General features: G+C 41.2%; 1 protein-coding gene across 1 annotated transcript in view; it reads right to left on the bottom strand.

Moving 5' to 3' along the window:
- sorcs3a (sortilin related VPS10 domain containing receptor 3a) overlaps positions 1-14,965 on the bottom strand; it is a 255,954-nt gene that overhangs the window by 147,746 nt on the left and 93,243 nt on the right. Inside the window, exon 2 of the mRNA XM_026169671.2 lies at positions 5,180-5,247. Coding sequence (XP_026025456.1) covers positions 5,180-5,247 — 68 coding nt within the window. The remainder of the gene's footprint in view (positions 1-5,179; positions 5,248-14,965) is intronic.

Raw genomic sequence — 14,965 nt, 5'->3', positions numbered from 1 at the left:
TGGAGTTTTATACTTCTACAGCAGACAGTAGGGTCTTATCACAAAACTATAATTTTATTATGTAAGTAGCATATGATAACACGATAGCATCTGCAGCCAGAGCCTCTGTGGTCGAGCTTACCGCAGGATATCAAGGGACTACTTTTTCTTTGCACTTATTCAAACACCAAACCACTGCTCCGTTTTGCCTCAGGATCCAAATTACAGAGGTGTGGACTCGAGTCACATGACTTGGACTCGAGTCAGACTCGAGTCATTAATTTTATGACTTTAGACTTGACTTGAAAAAATGTTCTAAGACTTGTGACTTGACTTGGACTTTTACACCAATGACTTGGGACTTGAATTGGACTTGAACCGGTTTACTTGAAAAGACTTGATATTTTACCCCAAATATAAAATTTAACATGCATATTATATAGAGATTGAAAATGTGACGTCATTCACGGGTAGAACCGCAAAGGATTCTGGGAACTCGTGGCAAGCGGTAGTAGCGCACGCAGGCTTTCAATTGAAATCAGTTATACAGCGATAAAAAGAAACACAAAAATGTCAAGAAGCTGTTGTATTATTAACTGCAATAGCCGGTCGCATGACAGCCACGGGAAGCCGACGGGTAAAGAGATCGGTTGTTATCGGATTACGTCGTTGAAGAGAAATTGTTCGAGCCATGTTTCCGAAGTAAGACGCGACGGATGGCCTGGTTTGCAGCCATTCAAAGATCAAATATAACGTCCCAGAACCCTCCAGCTCACAGGTTAGTCTGCTCCAAGCATTTACACGAAGGTCAGTGTCTTTTAGTAGTTAATACGTCATTTTCATAACATAATTAGTGATATAGGTTACAAGCAAGTCTGGCGCTGAACAGAAATTGTCGCGCTATGCTCCTTTGTTTATTGTGCATAAATAGTAAATTATCCTGACACAATATTGCGTTTCGCTTCTGTTATTGTGGTACATTGACAAAAACATATACTTTTATTCACAGGATAAAACAGGTTTTTTGTATCACTAATTGCCCAGTACGATTACAGCATACAGTATTATTGTCACTGCTACATTTCTGTGATGCTACCAGAAATTATTTCCACTACTAATTAATTACCGTTGAGCTCAAAGGTCCTATTAATAAACAGTTAATGAATGTGTATTTATGACGACAATTTGTGAGACTGGTAAACTTATGATACGTACGATGGTCTTTCGTTCTACACGGTGCATTTCAAGGTCCTGCACCCATCCGTCGGTAAACTGTACCTGGGCTTGTTGCAGTGACCTGAAGTTACTAAACTTCATGAGTGTATGCACTCACTCCAAGAACCGTATGATTATAAATATGCATATAAATATGCTACAATGAGATAGCTGACTTCATCTAACTAGCAAATGTTTTCCAGGCTACGTTGGTGATACAGTTTTTTTTTATGTGTATGATATTTTTGTCATGCGATTTTAAAGCTGGTCCTACAACCGCATCCAAGAATAACATGCAGCTTATCTCAGAACTGTCGGTGAAAATTATTCTTGGAGCTAGGTTTAATTGAGCTGCATTTTAAAGAGGTGCAATTTCACAATTTGTGTATATTTTCTAAGTTCACTATTTTGTCATGTGTTGAGAAAAACACAGATTTAAAAATTACATGGTCTAATATTTACATTTAGCATAACTGCAACATTATTTTTTCGTTGTTTTTTTTTTAAAGACTCGAAAGGACTTGAAATTCAAAGTTTCAGACTTGTGACTTGACTCGGACTTTTACACCAGTGACTTGAGACTCGACTCTGACTTGCCTGACATTACTTGAGACTTGACTTGAGACTTGAGGATAAAGACTTGAGACTTACTTGAGACTTGCAAAACAATGACTTGGTCCCACCTCTGCCAAATTATACAGAATGTGTCTAAATGTCAGAAATGAGTAGCAGTCATTTTGTCATCACTTATCAGCGATGAGTGATGACGATGACCTGGATGACTGAGAACCTTCACAGACATCACTTATCAGCCAAACTACCACTTCAAGCTGGACAGAGTAAGCAAACTTCAGAAGTGTAAATGTTTTCAGCTCTAAAGGACTGTCATCTCTGAAATCTGTGAAGAAAGAAAAATGCATATAGATGGAATATCGCTGGTTTCTCTTCAGGCGAAGCTGCTGTGGTTTGAACTCAAGTTCAGCACAGTCTCTCTGCTGAGACGGGCGAGTCAAAACGCAAATCTGAGCTGAAGAAGAAAGCTGAATGTCTCAGAGTTCTGAACAAACAACTTTTCATTTGGAACGGTTTATTTTGCAGTCGATGTGAAGGCAGCCATTAGGGCGTTCCACTTTTACCGCAGAATAAAACGACATGCAAAAATACCGTTAGCTAAATCCTACCACCTTCACGTCATTGCCGAGCTACAAGTCTCCCAGTTTTGATAGACTTCATGTCAGCATCCAGCCTATAATTTAGGAATGTGTGCTGAAAATTACACAAACAAAATGCATATGTCTCACAGCCAATCACAAGAGAGGCATCTATTAAAGTGCAAACTGGGACAGCTCATACATTTTTCTAAATCCATGGAGCTTACACATCCTGTAAGACCTCTTCAGTACCAACAAAAGTCATTTCTATGACATCTTCACAATATAAAGTGTATGGCCGTAGTATGAACCTGTGGCAAACACTACTGAGCATGTGCAGCAGGCCACAAAACATGCAAGCAAACCCAAACCTAGAAAATGTTACTCGTGTGATGTGCCAAGTGAGCACTTAGCATCTCTGAGTCTTGTTTTCAGTTCCCCTTAGTGCATTAGACTCCCCCCCCCCCCCCCCCCCACACACACACACACACACACAGGATCAAACAGTTTGCCTATAAAAATTAAAAAAAGAAAAAATGTAAATGCTTTAAATTTGGTTAATGTCCCGCTCAAGGTTATTTTCTCATCCACCTCTGGACAGCTTTCAGCATGGCTGCCATTTTTAGATCTCCATGTTCCCCTGCACTTGTGCCTCTGTAATGGGAACTGGATCACCTCCAGTGTGATCGTTTCAACTTCATTTTCATTTTAAGGAAGCGGACAAGGGAAATGGTGGAATCCCAGAAAATGTGGAAATCATTTCAGATTTATTTATTTTCAGGCATTCAGGTTTTGCTGAACCCCCCTCAGGATATTACAGTAGCATCCTGCACTGACAGTCTCCGGGGGAGCTCCATTTACAGTGCAGAACCTCAGGCCAGTTGGAAACACAAGTTGATGTTTGGTCTCTGCACCAGTTTGCTGTTTGTGGTGAAATTATAGAGTTCACAGTGCAAGAGGTCAGGAAGGGATTTCAACGGACCGATCTAAAAATAGCAGCTGTGCTGGAAGCCATCTGGACATGTCTGAGAAGATGTTGTCCAATTTTAAATCATGTGTGTTTTTTGATACGTCCGTTTCCTGAATGCTTTAATCAAGTCTGGTAAAACCCAGTGATAACATCAAGTTTAAAAAAATCAGCAAATTGGGACAGTTAGTTCTGCTTTGTTAAGTCATTGCTACAGGTGGTAGAAATAATCCCCAGGAGTCCCACCTGTGTTTTCCAAACCACAGACACGGTTCCTCTTATGACACCTATTTGGCATCTGCAGAAAGTTTGACAGAACTGGCGAGGTCACCTACCTGAGAGGACCTTTACATTGTTTTCCTGAAAAATGTGACACGTCATGACAATCCAGATTTGAAAATAGCCTACATGTAGTTTCAGCTCACGAGGGATGTGTAAGCCATCCTTTTTTCAGTGTATTTTTCCTTTTTACAAGCGCTCTTGTCTCACGAGTTTGTGTGTATGCGTGTTTATTTTATTCCCAGTCGGGGTGAAGAAGCTGAGTACATCAGATAATATTTCAGAACAAGAGCATGGCAAACAACCTTCTCCACCTGAGTGCCCCGTATGACTGTGCACGACACTAGAACAGTGTGTTCACAGCAGCAGAGGAGCAGGTGAGGACAGGACAGACGGATCGCAGATGGGTGGGAAATGTGACACTGATGGTTCAAAGGTGTAAAAGGGCACAACTAAAGGGCCAGAACGGAGAAACGTTTGTGTTGTGATTTTAACACAAATTGTGTTTTCTCAGATTAGCTGCCTGCTGCTTATATTAAACTATCAAATAGCCAAAAACATCATCACAGAGCTATTTCGACTCCACACCACAGCTTTCAAACCATCTACTAGGGCTGGGCCATATCATACTGTTCACAGTAATACCGGTATAATGTTGGGCAACGATAAGAAAATGAAATATCGCGATAGAATATGGGTCAAACGCGCATGCCTTTGTTTTCATACGCACATGGCGGAAAAAATCATGGCGGCAACGGAGAATGAGAAGAGCGAGAGCGGATCGTTGAATGAAACAGATGAACCAGAACTGGTTTGTAAAAATGCTGCAGCTTCACTGGTGTGGAACTGGTTTAGCTTTCGTCCGTCAGATACACAACAAAGCACTATTTTTGGTAGCGCATGCTAGCGGGCCGTCGTTATTACCGTATTGTTTGGAAAATACGGCACACTTAAAATCATCCTTTGATTTTTCTGAAAGTCGACAGAGCCCCTTATAATCCCGTGTGCCTTATGTCTGAACTCTGGTTGTGTTTACTGACCTCGAAACGATTTTATGTACACGGCGCTCGAAAATCTGTCAAATGTTTCAGTACGGCTTTGCTAAGCTACGAAGCCGCACCGCTTGATGGATTGTCGGAGCATTACGGCTATCGTAGGCGGAGCCTCGCGGAGTGATAGGTACTGTGCTTCAACATAATATTACCGTATTGTGTGTGTATAACCTCTTTTTAAGTTTTGTGGATATTATACATGGTTATGCTGAGGATATGTCGGCCAGTTTCCACTGGAAACGCCTTTTGGTTAAACTGTCAGCGAGGAATTTGCACTGTTACATTTTTATATAACTTTAATGCACATAAAAAAACAGCTGCTTGTTTAAGTGAAAATACATTCATGTGTTTTCTTTTTTTTTTTGCACTAATAAAGTTGTGGAGTTGTAAAGTATTTTATCTCGTGTCAGTTATATCGTCAGTTATATTGTTATCGCAAATTTTCAAATGTATATCATGATAAATATTTTCGGTCATATCGGCCTGCTCTATCATCTACTTGTAAATATTTTATAGATAAAGTCTCTTGTACTCACCTCCAAAGTGTGCTCTCAGTGACGCTGCCGATATGAAAATCGTACAGCTTGGTTAGGATCAGGATCACCTGAAAAAGAGGGAATGTAATTGTTAGAATCTTTTTATGAGGCGGACAAAGCGATTAATGAATTCTTTACTGTAGCAGAATGGCGACTAATGCATGAATACAGCATCCCAGATTTAGGATGGCTTAAGAGGCAGAGCACTAATAATAATAATAATAATAATGGATTGGATTTATATAGTGCTTTTCAAGGCACCCAAAGCGCTTTACAATACCACTATTCATTCACTCTCGCATTCACACACTGGTGGAGGCAAGCTACGGTTGTAGCCACAGATGCTGACAGAAACGAGGCTGCCATATCGCGCCATCGGCCCCTCTGGCCAACACCAATAGGCAGTAGGGTAAAGTGTCTTGCCCAAGGACACAATGACCAGGACAGAGAGCCCGGGGATCGAACTGGCGACCTTCCAGTTACAGATACGCTTCCCAACCCCTTGAGCCACGGTCGCCCCAATTGCCTGTGAGTTTTTACTGAATTCAGTTTTTGCTGATGGATCCTTGGACACTCCAAGTCCAGTGTTGACACACATCAGTTTGTTCAGAATGCTCTGCTGATTGCAAACACAGTGATTGTATGCAAATAAAATGAATCACAATGCTATTAAAGTCACTGTAGCTTGGAGTTGTTTCATTTATAAGAGTTGTTAGTTACGTCAGTAGTTACTGATATACTGTAATTCCAAGTACATTCAAAGAAAAAGATGCAGATTTAAGTAGCTTTAGCTTTTTTAATGATATCAAACAAGAGAATGTTATCACTGTGAAAGATATTATTTTGAAATCAAACTGACAGAAGACCCCAGAGAAGAACCACTACATGCCGCAGTTATAACGTGCCCTGTCTGGGTTGAGCACACCTCAGGATCCCTAGAGATGTCGCAGAGGAGAAGACTGTCTAGCCTATCAAGCTTAAGCTGCTGTCACCTGTGGTGAAAAATTAATGCAGAGATTAAAAGGGCCTCCTTTTCAAAGAGCTATTGTCCAGTTGTAAGCCTTATGATCCCATCATTTATGACCCCAAAAATCAATAAGTTTTAACACAAGAAGCATCCCTGAGGTGATTGCTGAAAGGTCTTTCTTCCCTCAAAAGGTACATACTGTAAAAAAAAAAAAAAACATTTATGGTATTTTGAATACTCTGCAACACTGGTTAGGAAAAGACTACAAGGCCCTGGAAGTGTTAGCATGTTGCTAGGTAGTGCTTTGCATAATTAGCGGTGTTTGCCACTTTCAAACTTCAAACTTGATGGAGCACGCTGACATTCTTGCCCCTGTGGAAAAGTCTGATCCAACAGTCTCTGTGTTCACAGCTTTGGTCTGGGCTCTTTTGGAGAGATAATCAGCAGGCAGGGCACTATGATAAGCACTGTGCGAGTCCTCAGAGCACATCGCAAGATGAAGGGCTAGTTTGCTGTGACAGGATCAGTGGTCAGCTGTGATACTCCACGCTAGAGTAAAGGATCATAAATCTGTTGCTCAGGGACAGCTGGGCTGTAATGTCAGAGGAGGAAAAAACACTGTTCATTATACTTAACCATCTGGTCCCTCTACTTATGCTCACCTCTGGGTTACAGAACGCAGTCAAAAGATTTCTTTCATAGGAGAGCGAGCTCCTGCAATTGTCTTGGATTTATCACACACTTGACCCGACCTCACCGGGAGCCAAGCTCCTTTTACATAATAAGATGCTACTTTCACCCGTCAGCACACGTGTTTTTCGTAGCTGTACTGTTTTCCTTCTGACTAAATGACTATTGCTCCTTCTCATTAGCATCCATGTCTCTTGTTAGCATTCCCCTCCCTGCAACAAGCTTCTGCTTGTTTAAAGCAACCTGACAGGCCTGACTTGAGTCATTTGGCTGGGAGGGGGTGAAGGAGGTGTGGCCTTGACTCTTTTGACAGAAGTCAGCAATTGAGGCTAGATAAGCAGAACTTAGTAAAGAACCAGTTTCTTGGCTCCCCTGACCTCCTGTAGTACTTGTGTTCGTGAAGCTCGTGAGGCCCGCAGACTTCAAGGACCTTTCCACCTCTGGCCGAGCCTCACGCTCCCCACAAGCCCTATGAACGAGCCAGTCGCTCACCAGAGTCGTTGGATGGAGCTTGTGTGAAGATGTGCCACATGCCCAAGGGGTCCTCCTACTAACAATGCGAACATACAGTTCAGGCCAAACAAGATTGCAGTCCAGTGAGAGGCCAGTGCTGCATAGGAAGAAGATGGATTCCTGCCATTCGGCTCCACAACATCGCAAAACTTGGTCTTTGTGTGCATTAACATGATTATCTTTGTTAGAAGAGCACTCATGCTTCCCACTCTAGACATGCATAGATCTCTGCATGCTCGTGCTTCTGTGGGCTTTGTGCTTCTGAGATGTGTGGCTGTGTCCGCTTGGGGGGGTGACACACACAGACACGAGTTGTCTCATCACCACATGACAGTCTGAATTTGAAATTCACATTGAACAACTGGCAGAAAAAACAAACAAACAAAGAAAGTACTTTTGTCCTTTCAAATATTTCTAAAGCAAATCTTGCTATGTGTCTCAAAAACATCTTTTCAGCCAGCGTTAAAGAGAGTTAAAAAAAATGTTTAATGCATTAAGCCTCAGCCCAGGATAAGAATAGCATGTGGATTTCAAAAAACACCAGTCACTGTTTATTTACACACTTGCTCGCGAGCGTTCACGGTCTTTGTTGAGGCGCCGGGTGTATTGGAAGGACAAAACCGCAGCAGGCTTGAGAAACGTTTGACAGGGTGTCTGTATTTGAAGTGCACTCTCCCCTCGTGAGTCCCCAGCTGACGTGCTTATAGAATCAAAATGTCAGTCACATTACCTTTGGATTTGCCTTGTTGCCTCAGCAATTAACCAACTGTGGTGAAAACATATTATTAGCAGAACTAAATGTCCCCCTTTCGTCATCCACAGAGTCAAAGTTCCAAACACAGTCTTGAATTTTGGCTCAGCTCATAGCATGCCAATGATGCTATTAATTGCTTTTCTGAGAAAATCTCAAGCGTTTGCGGAGCAATAGATTAATTGTGATCGTGACCTGAAGAGCCGTCACCTTCGATGTCAGGTAAAAACACAAGGCAGCATATCAAGTCTAAATTAAACCTGACGTTCTATAAATAGCAGTGCGTGTGTGTTCATTCGTGCTGAATGTAGTAATTACAAGGAATGGTAAAGCTAACGCTGCTGGCATCTACATTGGACTCATCGTAAGGAAGACACGGTGGGTTCAACTTGCCTTTTTTAGTTTACCTAAACCAACCTTTCTGAAAATAAGAACAGCAAATGAAAATAAACAGACAACATTCGAGATTTGATCTTTCCTCTGCAAACAATTTATATCATTTTCTTAATTGTGCTTTTTAACACTTCCCAGAAACTTGGGACTGGCATCAAAGTAACAGATTAAAGCAAAACAAAAGATTTCACATGGAATCTGCTTCCAAACCACGTGCAACTTCCAACAAACAGCTCTTCAGACATTTTTGTACTTTGGCTCAAACTGTTTCAAAGACATCAGTTTTGTTCGCTGCAGTTGGAACAAAAAGCTCTCTGTGGCTTTGATTTCAAAATGTCATGGTACTCCAGTATTGACAGCCTCACACATCTGAAAACAAGCTTTTAGTCTGCAAACAAACGTCGGGATGGTCGACACTAAAATGGCAGCTGAAACCGATCATTATCTAGAAGTGATTAAGCTACCCCGCCTCTCAGTAGCATGTCAACGGCTGAGCAATTACGTTGTCAATTGGTGAGAGCTGTTTATGAGACACAATATCATCTGGTAGCATCAGAACTACAACTTGACATCAAGGCTGAGCTAAAGAAAACAAAAAAACACTGAATTCTTTGTCGCAATTTGGAATGACTGTGGCAGAAAATGAAGCCATCGACTTAATGGTAAGTGGATAAATACAGTGTATGGGCCATAAATGGAGACAGAGTTGAAATAAAGACGTGGGGCAACAATGGAGAGTATCTGGCCCCAAATGTCATGTTTAGCTTTTGTTATCCCGCTAATGACAGAGCAGGCTGGGCACTATGGACGAGTATCTGTAGACTCACCCCTCTGGTCAATGGATCAGGTCACAAGTACAGCCAATAGATCATTTTCAGATTGTCATATAAGATAAGATAAGATAAGATAACCTTTATTAGTCCCACACGTGGGAAATTTGTTTTGTCACAGCAGGAAGTGGACAGTGCAAAAGTTATGACGCAAAAATTAGAATACAATAAGAATAAATACAGTACACAGCTGTACAGAATAGAATAAAATAATATACTATATACAGTAGAATAAAATAGAATAAAAATATACAATAAGATAAAAATAGAATACGAATGCTATATACAACTGAGTAAAAATACAACGATGCCAGAAAAGATTATTGCACTTAGTGTTATTGCACATGTGTGGATGTGTGTGTTTGTTCAGTTAAAGTCTTGGAAGTTATGGAAGTTAACATACGACAGCTATGGTAATCAATGTTGATGGTAATCAATAACCTTTTCTTTATCGTCTTCTGTAGAAAAAACTACTTCTATTGAGAAAATATGGGGAAAAAAACTCAACTTTGAACAGACAGTATTACACTCATTCATAAACCCAACATCACAACCCAGTATTTGTGTTTCAGGTCCTGGATTAATATTCTTAGTGTCATTCATGTTCTCCCTATTTGCCTCAGTGTGTTATACTCTTAGTTTCTAGTCTCTAGTTTTCTCTCACTGTGCCTTCCCCGTGTTCCACGTTTAGTTACTCTTGTCTCCGTGGTCTAAGGAGCTTGGAAAGAAAAGCGTCTGGATTCTTTAAGACGTTTCACCTCTCATCCGAGAAGCTTCTTCAGTTTTAAGAGCAACTGATGGACAGTCCCAGATTTTAAGGACTATGGGAACCTTAGACTGCGATGACCTGGATGACTGAGACCCTTCACAGACATCTTGTCTCTTTGTTTCATATTCCCTCTGCGGCCTGGAGGGCCGGTGTCCTGCTGGTTTTAGATTTCACCCTGAGTCAACACACCTGAATCACATGATTAGTTCGTTACCAGGCCTCTGGAGAACTACAGGACAAGTTGAGGAAGCCATTTAGCCATTTGAATCAACTGTGTTGGATCAAGGACACATCTAAACTCTTACAGCCCTATGCCCCTAGTAGGTCTCTGAGGTCTTGTGGTCAGGGCCTACTTGTTATTAAGTATACGAGACTGAAAACTAGGGGTGATCGAGCTTTTGCTACTGTGGCCGCCAGACTGTGGAATTCTCTTCCTCAGAACTTAAGATCTGCTGATTCACTGATTACTTTTAAAAAACAGCTAAAAACACATCTTTTTAAAATTGCATTTTGTTAACTTTTGACTGTATTTTGTCTTTTTAATCTGTGCCTATACCTTGTAAAGCACTTTGTGATCTCTTATCTAGAAATGTGCTATATAAATACAATTTTACTTACTTACTTACTTACTAAAGCCTGCAGGACACCGGCCCTCGAGGCCTGGAGTTGCCCACCCCTGCCCTGCCTTTGTGATGGTCTCATGTTTCCTGTTTTATTTTGATAGTTCCTTGTCCTGTGTTCAGTGTATTCAGTTCTGCTTTCTCCTCGTCTCGTTATGTCTGATTAGTCCCAGCTGTGTTGCCTTACTGTTTCCTTTACTCACTCGTTACTGACTTGTGTATTTAAGCCCTGTGTTTTCCTCTGTTCGTTGTCGTGTCATACTGCCTCATTGCTCTGGGTTTCCTCTGTGTTTCCTGATAACTCCTAGCTCTGTGTTTCCTAGTTTCCAGTGTTGGTTTTGTTTTTCTCTGTTGTAATATTCTGCGTTTTTGCCTTTTTCAGTCGAACCTTTTGTTTGAACCGTGTGTTTGAGACCTAACTCTGCCTGCCACAGCCGTAACACGACAGCTAAATGTTTTGACCTATTTTAATATCCATTTCTTTTAATTCCAATTCTTATTTCTGTGAGTTGTAGGTGAGTCACTGGCTTTAACGGTTTCAGCATCTGTACACGGTTTCTGGAAGTCAAGTCAGACGTGTGGCAGAAAGCCTTGAGCCATCTCAGAACTGCTACAGTGCCAGACCTCCACATCGGCCTGAAATAATGTGAGAAGGAATGCACTTGAACCGACGTTAGACGCACCTTTAGTATCTGACTCTGCCTCTATTTGTACCATGCAGTGCAGGCAAGGCTAATACCACATGTGCATGTAGAGCACACAAATCCATCATTATGCACCTGAAAGCGCTGGCTACAAAGAGAACAAGGAAAACACTCAAATCTGTTCAAGGCTAAAGGGTCTTAACATCCATCCCAGTATAACAGCAAAGAAACCAAGGTTTCTGCTGAGGCTCCCCTCTGAATTTTGCAATTATCTAATCAGTATTAGGAGTGGATGAAAGAAAGGGAATTAGGATGTAAAATGAGTTGTTTGCTTATGTAAATGCAGACCACTAGAGTATGCTGTAGCTGTTGATGTGTTGTAGTTTCATCAAGGCCACGTCGGGGAGAAGACTGTGTTACTGTGCCCCTTCTGGACATCACTCACTCTGCTCCCTCGCAGCTCTGTCTCCTTCTCTGTCATGTTGCCTCTCATGCTTCCTGTCTCCACTGCACACTGAATCATTTCTCCCCTCCTCTTTCTCTTTTCTCATTTATTCTATCCTTCTTGTGTCTTTCTCTTGACTCCCTCACCAGCCGAATCTTTGTGTTTTCCTCCAAACTAAAGCCCCTTTATCTCTGTTTATCTGCACTGTTCTTCCGTGGTTTTACTTACCCCTCTTGCCCATACCTCTTATCTTTATTCTCCCAGTAGTTTCTCATATTCCCTTCCTAATGTGCCCAAGAGTCTGCTACTCACCTTCACTCTCATCTTTTCTGTCTTATCTCACATCCAGATTGCCCCACCAACACCACTCCCACCCATTTCTTTTACTTTTCCATGTCTGCTTTGTTTTCTTTCCTCCTTCTGTTTTCTCGCTGATTGTTCTGAGCCGAGCAGACAGGCATTGCCTTTGAGATGTATATAGACAGAATGCCTAATTAAAATCACTTTAAATGTAGTGCTTGTCAAACTGTAGTGATGGCTGTGAATTTAGTGTGCTACTTAAAACACCTCTTCATTCCTTCATATCGTTGTTGCTCTTTAAAGTCATTCCTAATCAATTTTCTAACATTCGGCTTCAAATTTGATTAATCACTATGCACTCATTAGGCACTCGCTGTGTAAGATGACAGCTAATTGATCTTTAAAGCTGCAGTGATCAATAAATACTTTTTTTTTTAATACCAGCATATCGTGTGTGTGTGTGTGTGTGTGTGTGTGTGTGTGTGTGTGTGTGTGTCCTTAGTGAAAAGCCTACAGACAGAATATCATCTAATTGGACAGGTTGTAAATATTCTACATATATTTTGGTTCATACTTGTGATTTTTATGCTCAAACTCAGTTTTCATTGACCTTTCATCCCAGTAATTATTTTTAATACAAACTGATGGATATATAGGAGCATTTCACTTCTGTAGGGTTTTAAAAATTTGGGGGGGGCAGCGGGCTTTGCCCACATCAGAATATTTGATCGGTTGAAAATGTGTAGAAGAGTGATCGTCAGGCTCATGTGCAACCCCAATGACATATTTTGCATTGTTGCATTTTCCTGAGAAAGCTTCACCTATAATATCTATGTTGTTTTTCCTTCTATATTTGCATTTAAAGGTCTACTTTTCATGCGGTACTTGAGATTATGCTCTTCACTGGGTTCCTTTTGCATTTCCTGGTACAAAAAGTTTCAGCTTGAGCAGGAAACACGGCATTCAAACAAGCCAGGATCAATGTGGCGCTACAAGGTGGCATAAAGGTCAATTGATAAACCAATCAAGCAGTCTGCACGGGGGGAGAGACTGTGAGCATATCTGCTTTATCACCTCAGCTGGACTTTGAAACTGTGGAAGGAATAACCTTTCCCACACACTGAGATAAACCTGTCATATATGCTGTGCATCCCCCCCCCCCCCCCCTCCCGAAGAAGCAAAAGGAAAGTTTTAGGTGCTGCTATTTCACACGAGCACACTATATCCCACCTCAGCTTCAAAGACTTAAGATAGAAACGTTACCATAACAACCACAGTCTGTGAAGCAGCTGCAAATGCTCGCAGAACCACAGCCCTTCTGGATCCACGGTTTATTCTAGAGAAATGCTTCAGAAAGGATTAATAATTTGTCAGAAGCAAAAATATTCTGGCACAGGTGATATGGAAATCCTGAAATATACCAATTTCTTTTGCTTGCATTACTTTTTGCTGCTTTTGCCATTAGCTGGCTGGGTGTAACATTTCCTGCCATTTTGAATGATGACTGTGCTGTCAGATAATTCATCTAAGAAGTAAATAAATAAAGCAGCGACAGTTTGTAAGATTCAAATCAAGCAGCATTTTCAAGTATCTCTTGGCATCTTTTTCATCCTCTTTGAAGCATCCCAGGATGTTGTTTGCTGGACAAAGACATTTCCAAGGTGTACACTATGACATCATTTCAACACCTAATTAGACTCTAAAAATATCTGCAGATTCAGAAGGAAATCTACATCATCTTAAAGACGCACAGGGATAATTTCCTCTCTTCAAAGCGCTTGGTTTTATAGAAACAAAGCTTCAATGTTATTAATAATCTCCATTTGCATCGGGTTATTTTTGGCTTTTTTCACGCAGGACAGCAACCATTAAGATTTCCTATTTGCCCGTTTTTCTTTCCCGTAGTGCATCTGTCTCTCGAGCCAGTTCTGGAGGAAGTCAAGCGAAGCAAACGCTATCTGGCTGGCCGTGAAGCCTGCACTGGAGGTTAGCGCTTATCACGGTGCAAGCAAGGGTGCAAAAAAACAAAGCCTGTGTAGACTTTTTATACTATATAACAAAGGAGGACAGATAGAAAAATGGAAGCAGCGTCATTTCATTGACACAAAGACACAGACTAGCCACGCATCACACTGAAGGCACAGAGACATCCTACAGTCTCATGAGCCAACACTAACTATACAAAAAGGAACAAATGTAAAGCTATAGCACTTTATCTTTGACACTAAAAAAAGAGCAGCAAATAAGTTCAGTTTTCTTTGTTGTACTCCGTCAGTTTTTTCACATCTTATCATTAAATACATTGGAGGGTTATTCAGTGGGAACCCACTGTGACAATCTGGAAGATGTTCAAAGAATTTCCATTTCTCTGAGGGAACTATTTTTACAGAAAACGTAGCCCTGCATGTTCACTAATTAGAGAGCGGGGCAGTAGCTGCTGTGTATATGGGAAGCAAGTAAAACATCATGTTGAAAAATAGATTGTGGCACAGGAGTTTGGACTATCAGTAATCAGATGCTGCTCAGTATGTCCTGTAAATATGTAAAGTATTGTTCACGAGAATGTAACAGCTGAATCGTCCAACAGGAAAAAAGGGAAACGTATCAAGATAAAGGTCTGAGATGAAATGAGTTATTAACGCAGACCCAACACTACATTAAAACCACTGACAAGTGAAGTGAACAACATGGGATCATATTCCCACTGTGCAAGTTTCAGCTTTTAAATACTGGGTGCTTGGATTCATGTTGATGTTACCTGGACAGGTAGCATTGACCTGAACATCAAAGCAAAGCAGCTCCTCACTACTCCAACAGCGTTGTTCAGCAGTGGGTTGTAGAACAAGACACCAGGATGTTGAAGC

This window comes from Astatotilapia calliptera, chromosome 6 (genome assembly GCF_964374335.1).
Source record: "Astatotilapia calliptera chromosome 6, fAstCal68.1, whole genome shotgun sequence".
Lineage (NCBI taxonomy): Eukaryota > Metazoa > Chordata > Actinopteri > Cichliformes > Cichlidae > Astatotilapia > Astatotilapia calliptera.
This window is presented reverse-complemented; position numbering and strand designations above follow the sequence as displayed.